General features: G+C 50.1%; 1 protein-coding gene across 1 annotated transcript; it reads left to right on the top strand.

The window, feature by feature from the left end:
- Window positions 1-1427: 1427 nt before the first annotated feature.
- On the top strand, window positions 1428-7937 carry LOC138754850 (zinc finger protein 229-like). Its single transcript, XM_069919749.1, has 2 exons — window positions 1428-1643; window positions 3055-7937. The coding sequence occupies exon 2, from the start codon at window positions 3235-3237 to the stop codon at window positions 4651-4653; it is 1419 nt and encodes a 472-aa protein (XP_069775850.1). The 5' UTR covers window positions 1428-1643; window positions 3055-3234; the 3' UTR covers window positions 4654-7937.
- The last annotated feature ends 364 nt before the right edge of the window (window positions 7938-8301 follow it).

Genomic DNA, 8301 nt, shown 5'->3' with positions numbered 1-8301 from the left:
TGTAATCCTTTTTCATCTTAGTTACATAACATTATCTGCCCTCTAATGAAGGCTTTCATTGCATCCCATAATATAAATTTGTCTTTCACTGATTCCGTATTTATTTCAAAGTACATTTTAATTTGGCGCTCAATAAATTCTCTAAATTCCTGTCTTTTAAGTTGCATGGAGTTCAACCTACATCTATAAGTTCTTGGTCGGATATCCTCCAGTTCTATTGCTAATAACAGGGGTGAATGATCAGATAGCAATCTAGCTTTATAATCCGTTTTCCTAACTCTCCCTTGGATATGGGCTGACAACAGGAACATGTCAATCCTTGAGTATGTTTTATGTCTACTCGAATAATATGAGTATTCCTTCTCCCTTGGGTGCTGCCTCTTCCATATATCCAAAAGTTGCATTTCCTGCATTGGTTTAACCATAAATTTGGCCACTTTATTCTTTTTGCTAGTCTTTTGTCCAGTTTTATCCAACATTGGGTCCAAATTAAGATTAAAATCCCCTCCTATCAATATATTCCCCTGCGTATCTACAATCTTCAAAAAAAATCTTGCATTAACTTTTGATCCTCTTCATTAGGTGCATATATATTGACCAAATTCCAGAATTCTGAATATATCTGACACATTATCATTACATACCTCCCTTCTTCTCCCCTACTTGAAGACATTGGCTCCTTGTAGCTGTGGGCTGCTCTCCAATACTTTGCACAAATCCCCATTATCGACGCTTAAACCTCGACCAGTGAGTGCCAGCAGGCTAGCCGATCCTTTGAGAAGCAGGAGCAGTAGATGCAGAGTTTATTATCATCCAGACAAGTGGAATGCACAGAGACATCAAAATTCCTGTTTGCTGCCTCCACACAGGTATGCAAAACACAAAAAAGGTAATGTCGACAAAGTGCCCTCCAATTACAGCCAAATTGACAGCTCCTTCCACCCCTCCTCCTCTGATTGACAGCTCCCTCCTCCCCTGATTGACAGCTCCCGCCGCCCCTCATTGACAGCTCCCTCCGCCCCTCCTCCTCTGATTGACAGTTCACTCCGCCCCTTCTCTGATTGACAGCTCTATCCGCCCCCTCCTCCTCTGATTGACAGCTCCCTCCGCCCCTTCTCCTCTGATTGACAGCTCCCTCCGTTCCTTCTCCTCTGATTGACAGCCCCTCCGCCCTCTCCTCCTCTGATTAACAGTTCCCTACGCCCCTCCTCCTCTGATTGACAGCTCCATCCGCCCCTTCTCCTCTGATTGACAGCTCCATCCGCCCCTTTTCTGATTGACGGCCCCCTCCGCCCCTTTTCCTCTGATTGACAGACCCCTCCGCCCCTTCTCCTCTGATTGACAGCTCCCTCCACCCCCCCCACGTGTTGCCCAGCCGTCGACGGAGGAGTGCGCACTGGCGTCATCGGGACGTGGACGTCTTCGGAACGTGCAGCGTCATGAAAACCGTTGCTCGGCCCGCTGACAGAGGTTTGCGGAGCCCGAGCCGCGGAGGTGACGCTTGTCCTGGGCTCGGAGCGGCCGGGGGTCCCGAGTTCTCCGAGGGAAGCGTTGGGGGGGTGGGGGGGAGTGGGGTGGCGGGAGCAGGGGCTGGATAGGCGGCCGCCGCTGGATGAGGAGACCGAGGCCGACGGACCCGCCAGGTAAGGTGGGCTCGGTGCGGCCCCTTGCGCTGTCTGAGCCCGATTAACCTTGAGGAAGGCCCTCGCAGCGAAAGGTGGGATCGGGTGGGGCCAGGGAACGGGTGGCTGCGGAAGAGCAAGGCTGTGTGCTGTGCTGTCAGGGCACCGAGTGCCAGGCTCACCGGGCCGGGATGTCACCGATCCCGGAGGGACCGGGTCGGGATGTCACCGATCCCGGAGGAACCAGACCGGACCGGGTCGGGATGTCACCGATCTCGGAGGGACCGGACCGGGTCGGGATGTCACCGATCCCGGAGGAACCAGACCGGACCGGGTCGGGATGTCACCGATCCCGGAGGGACCGGACCGGGTCGGGATGTCACCGATCCCGGTGGGTTGTAGGATAACTCTGCTCCAGCAGCCGGCAGCGTTCCTCCCGAGCCTTCCTGCATTGATTGCCATGGGAACATTTCAGAGCATTCCCAGATCCCCCAAAATCACCACCAAATAACATGGTAAAAGCAGGAATGGTAAATACACAGCCGGCATAAAAGGAAAAGAATGAATGCACCGTGTGGTTTCACTCGTCAGAATCGAGAAGACAGCGAGTTTTGACAGTTTCCCCGGCCGCCCTGCCGTCAGGGTATGTGAAAGGGCAGGTAGTCCCTGAAGAGTAGAATTGGCAGGGGAAGGAGTACAGACAAAAGGTGAGAATTAGACAAGGGAGAAGAAGACAGAAGGGAGGGGTGTGGGTCCTTTGAAGGCAGAGCTGGGGTACAGGAGAGCTGGCTAGGGTAGCAAATGGAAGATTGCTTCATTGAGGATCTAGGCTCTGGCCACCGCAAAAGCAGGTGTCCACCCACATTTTAATTTCCTGCTCCATTCCCTTGCAGACATTTCTGTGCATGTCTCGTGCACTGCCAGACCAAAACCACTTGGAAATTGGAGGCACAACATTTCATATTCCATCCAGTTGTCCTCCAACCGGATTGCTTGGACATGAACTGCAGTTTCTGCAGTTCTGTCTTCCTTCTTCCCCCATCTCCTTTACTCTAGCTCTGTTGAATTCACAGAACTAGTCCTCCCCTCCCTTTCAGATTTCACCCTCCCTCTTTTCCATATCCAGTTATTTCCTGTCCCTGGCAATTATTTTGTTCAGGGGTTGTCTGCTTTTTATCATACCCCAAACGTCAGTCATATCCCTTTACCTCCTGTGGTCGCTGAGACCGGCTGAGTTCCTCCAGCATCTGTGGTGTTTTTACAATCATGTCTTCTACAGACACTTCAACCACTTGTCCATGATGATCCTCCTCACAGTTCAGGACACTTCCGTGGTTTGTCATGTTGCTGGCCATGCCTCCAGGGTGTGTTGTCCTGGAACGCTGGCTACAGAGAATGCCTTGCACCCTCTCACTCCACTATCTTTTTACAGGTGCTGCATTTCCAGGGAGGAAGCTTCAGACAACACCACATTGTGGCCTGACACTCCAACTGGATTCCTTGGGATCTAGTATCAGCAGCTTTTACAATGGATTAGTAACACAGGCATCACCAAACAGAAAATTCCTATACCCATCAAGTGCATGAACTGGACTTCAGTCAAATTGTCAACATGGAGGATCAGGTGACCAACGATACTGCCGTTAAAACACTGGAAAGTGAAGCGAGCGGTGAGGAGGGGCTTTCTGTGGACTTTCTGGATAAGCATCCCTGCACTCACCCTGGGGAAAGACCGATCCCCTGCTCCGAATGTGGGGAGGGATTCACCAGTTCTGATGCACTGCTGCAACACCAGTGTGTACCTGCTAGGGGTAGCTCTGACTGTGTTCAAACCTCCGAGGACCTGGAGGAGCACGGGTGTGTTCCCCCTGGGGAGAGTCCGTTCACCTGCCGCGTGTGTGGGAAGGGGTTCACCCAGCCCTCGAACTTGCTGAGGCACCAGAGAGTTCACACTGGGGAGAAGCCGTTCACCTGCTCCGTGTGCGGGATGGGGTTCTCACGATCCTCGCACCTGCTACAACATCGGAGAATTCACACTGGGGAGAGACCGTTCACCTGCTCCCTGTGCGGGAAGGGATTCTCTCAGTCCTCCAACCTGCTGAGGCACCAGAGAGTTCACACTGGGGAGAAACCATTCACCTGCTCCCTTTGCGGGAAGGGGTTCTCTCAGCCCTCTCGTCTGCAGGCACACAAGAAAATTCACACTGGGGAAAAACCTTTCACCTGCACCCTTTGTGGGAAGGGATTCACTCACTCCTATGCCCTGTTGAGGCACCAGACCGTTCATTCTGGGGAAAAACCGTTTTCTTGCAGCAAGTGTGGAAAGGGATTCGCTGATTTCTACATTCTGCAGGGGCACCGGAGAATTCACGCTGGGGAGAGACCATTCATCTGCTCTCTGTGTGGGAAGGGGTTCACTCATTCTGCTGGCCTGTGGGCACACCAGCGGGTTCACACTAGGGAGAAACCGTTCACCTGCTCACAGTGTGGAAAGGGTTTCTCTCAGCCCTCCAATTTGCAGGTACACCAGCGGGTGCACACTGGGGAGAAACCATTCACTTGCTCCCTGTGTGGAATTGGATTCACTCGATCCTCTAATCTACTGACACACCAGAGAGTTCACACTGGGGAGAAGCCATTCATCTGTTCTCTGTGTGGGAAAGGGTTCTCTCAGGCCTCCCACCTGCGGACACACAAGCGGGTACACACTGGGGAAAAACCATTCACTTGCTCCCTGTGCGGGAAAGCATTCTCTCGGCCCTCTGGTTTGAGTTCACACCAGCGGGTTCACACTGGGGAGAAACCATTCACTTGCTCTTTGTGCGGAAAAGGGTTCACTCGGCCTTCCGGCTTGAGTTTACACCAGCGGGTTCATACTGGGGAGAAACCATTAACCTGCTTGCAGTGTGGGAAAGGGTTCTCTCGACCCTCCGGCCTAAGTTCACACCAGCGGGTTCATACCAGGGAGAGGCCTGTCTCTGGCAGCAAGGGATTCACACAGTCCTCTCAACAGGACCACCAGAAAATTTAGACAGTGGAGACTTCATTCACCTGCTCCCCATGTGGCAAGGTGTTCTCTCAGTTCTCCGGTCTGTGGGGACACCAGCGAATCACAGGGAGAGAGAGTGTTCAGGATGGACAGTCAGAATTTTCTCCCTCTGGTAAAAGGATCACACGTGAATGGGTGTGTGTTTCAGGTGAGGGGTGGGGAGGGTGAGAGAAGTGGGAAAGTTAAAGGAGATGTTTGGGCCTATATTTTACCCAGAGAGTGATGAGCACCAGGAATGGGCTAGCTGGTGTAGTTGGTTCTTGTCAGACCCATGAATATGGAGGGAGGTGGATCATGTGCGACTTGGGCATCCTGTTCGGTAGTCACGTGGGCCAAAGGACTGATATTTCAGAGGCCAAAGGTTGAAGGATTTTTGTGTTGATGGGGATTTTCTCTGTAGCCTGAGCTCCTTCCCATCTCACTCTCCCTCTTTACCTGCTATTCTGAGTGTGGGGTTCCTGCCATCTATTGCCTTCCATGGATATTACCTGACCTGCTGAGTTGCTCCAGCATTTTGTACATCGCTGCTGAGGTGATTGTGGTAGTGACCTCTGACCTGGTGTCTGCATGGCTGGGCTTTTGTGACGGGATTTCTGTGAGGGGCGCTGAACAAAGTGGTGACTGTCTGCCTTATGCTGTACAAAAATTAAAGCGTTTCATGTACGTTACATTCTAAATGTAGTATTGCATGAAAATAATGGAACCTTTGTAGCGTCTGCTGTGGCAGCACTATTAAATCTAAAGACGTGCACACAGTGGCAAGGGTGAACCAGTAACTGACTTTACTGAATTCTCCGTGTTGTGCACCGAGGAATGCTCACTTCCGGTGACGTGTCTGCTGGCTTCCGGAAGTGTCGTCGTCCTGTCACGGTGTCACTCCCTGGCCTGTGTTGCGCTACCCTGAGATGGGGAGTTCCCTTAGGCAACACGTGGAGTCAACCGCAGACTTCTCCTTGGTAGTGAAGGGGGGGGTCTGTGCCATCTTGACCTGGCCGACTAGTGCGGCGATTCAGCCCGTCTAAACCGCGAGGTTGCTCGGCCTGCTACACCTTTACCTTTACCAGCCAGGAGATATCAGCGTCGTTAACTGCTGGTCAAGATGTAGCTTTGCAAGTTCTCTTTGGTGTTTGCAGTTGGTTAAATTTGAGACTCGATGTTGCAACCTCTGGATTTTCAGGGGATGAGGGGGTGCAGATGCTGGGATCTAAAGCAGGACACAAGAGCTGGAGAAACTCAGAAGGTCACACAGCATTCATAGGAAGTAAAACGTAGTCAATGTTTTGTGCTTGAGCCCTTCCCCAGGGGTGCTGAAAATGAGGCAGTTACCCAAATAAAAATCAGGTGGTTGGGTCAGGGGAAGCAGCACAGGCCAACTAGTCTGAGGTCCTAGGTGGATGCATATGGGAGGGGAGAAGAGAAAAAAGCTGAGAAGTGATGGGGAGGGGAGACAGTTTCTCCCTGACAGGAAAAAGCAGGGAAGAGGGGGTGGGGAGCTGGATGAAAGAAGACAGATGAGGGAAAATGATTCAGAAAAGGGGGTGAACGGAAATAACATTCCTGCTGTCTGGTGGAGATGGAATGTAAGGTGTCCCTCTAGTTTGTGAGTAGGGTAAGTGATTAGGGTCCAGATTGTTGTTCCGATGGGGGTTCTCCTTGCAGCCCCAGACTCTGTGTATTTATTTAATCCCCAGTCGACCTGCTGCACCTGTTCATAGGATTTTCATCTAAACTGCATCAAATCTCTTGGGTCACTTCCCCTTTTTACTTGCTGGGCTGGCTGGTACGGATGACTCCTGTCTAACCTGCACATTTATGGGCAGTGAATAAAAAATGGCTGTAACCGGATTTTGGCATCACTCGACTTCCGAAGCACCTTTATGGCGACATTATCGACCCAACAGCATGTAATTGCCTGAGGGTGCTTTAAAATGTCTCAGCTAGTGCATGTGCCACTGTAATGCTATTATTTGATGACCAGTGGACTGCTCCCACCAGTAACTTTTGTCTCCTTATTATTTCTAATCTCAGCCCAAATCGATTCAACATTCTGCTCCTTAGAAACTAGATCATCTCTCAATATTACCCTGACCTCATCCTGAATCAAGAGGATTCCCAGCTCCCAGATTTTCCAATCTATCTGGATATTTCATTCTCAATGATCTCCAACCAAATTTGCTATCAGATCACACCCCTTTAGACTGATTTGTGGCAACACCTTGTTTCCAGTGCTCTGGGCATTCAGATAAATTGCCCTCACATTCAGTGACCTTTTCCAATCAAGTTCCAATGCGGCTGTAGTCCATTTCATTGATTTTCTTCTGTCCTCCACTTTGACCTTCCCTTTTTCTACCTTTTGCTTTGCGTCTATTTTACTTCCATCTGTCAACCTGCAGATAATGCCGTTCCCCTGCCATAGTGGTCTAAGCCTCCCCAACAGTAATGACACAATACCCCAGGACATTGATCCCAGATGTTGACTTTCTGGACAGGCTGGTGGAATGGGCAGACACATGGGAGATGAAACATGGAGGTGAATACAGAGAGAGACAATCGGAGGCCTGACGAAGAAGAAGGAAAATGTGTAGAGAGAAAGGGAGACCTGAGAGGGAGTTAAAACAAAGATTGTGAGTTTTGTGACGAGGCATCAAGGGAATAATGATAAACGGTCAGGAGGCCTTGGCTGTATACTGGGGACCACACTTTTGGTAGTACAGTGCCAGCAAAACCTGGTTCAAATCCAGTGCTGTTTGTAAGGAGTTTATTCATTCTCCCTTGTCAGTCTTGGGAGGTTGCTGATGTGTCCTGAGTATTGTATGTGTATGGGAGGGGTTGTTGGAGGGGGGTCAGGTGCTGCTGGGGCCTTTTTGAAGGGGGCACTGTTTGTGTTTTTTTGGCCTGGGGGAGACAGTGTCTGAATGTGGCTGGGGGGACGAAGACCTGGAGAAGTTCTGTGGTGCCTGGGTTTGTAGAAATATTTACAATCAAATATTTACCACCCTAGTCATACTCTCTTCAGAATTAGTATGACATCATGCACCACCAGGTTCAAGGACAGTTTATTTTCCACCATCATCAGGTTCCCAAACAAGCCCCCACATTATGTTGCCTTGCCCTGAATCCACTGATCCTTCTGTAACTCTGCATTTTGCACTCATGCACTGTGTCTTGTTGTACTATGAATGAGATGTTTATTTGTCTGCTTGCTGAACGACCTGTCACTTCCTTTTGGGATTCATATTACAATAAACTTGAACAGTTCGACCCTGGATTTGTCTCTTGGGAAAACAGACAGGCAATGTTTTGGGGCAGGACTTTTCCCCAAGATTGAGGAACGGGGCAAGAGGAAAGAGAGCAAAGCAGGGGAAGGAGAAACTGCCAAATCTTTTACATTTCTTCAAACGGAATGTCCCAGAAGTTGGAAACCCTGCTTCAGCTGACACATTTCGGTGTTTTGCAGCAACATCACAGTGCAAACATTCATATTATAACCATCTTACGACATTACTATATAAAAAATAACACTAATAATGCTTGAAAAGTAAGGTAATATATTTAGTTCATTGATTATTCAGGAATCTGATGGTGGGGTGCGGGGGGTGGGCTGGGGGGGGGGGGGAAAGAAGCCATCCT

The sequence above is a fragment of the Narcine bancroftii genome, chromosome 2 (assembly GCF_036971445.1).
Source record: "Narcine bancroftii isolate sNarBan1 chromosome 2, sNarBan1.hap1, whole genome shotgun sequence".
Classification (NCBI taxonomy): Eukaryota; Metazoa; Chordata; class Chondrichthyes; order Torpediniformes; family Narcinidae; genus Narcine; species Narcine bancroftii.
Note: the sequence above shows the minus strand (reverse complement) of the source record. Positions and strands in the feature narration are given on the sequence as shown.

What these genes read in the sequence shown, in the direction of transcription:
- LOC138754850 (XM_069919749.1), top strand. Translation starts at nt 3,235, where the DNA reads ATGGAGGATCAGGTGACCAACGATACTGCCGTTAAAACACTGGAAAGT.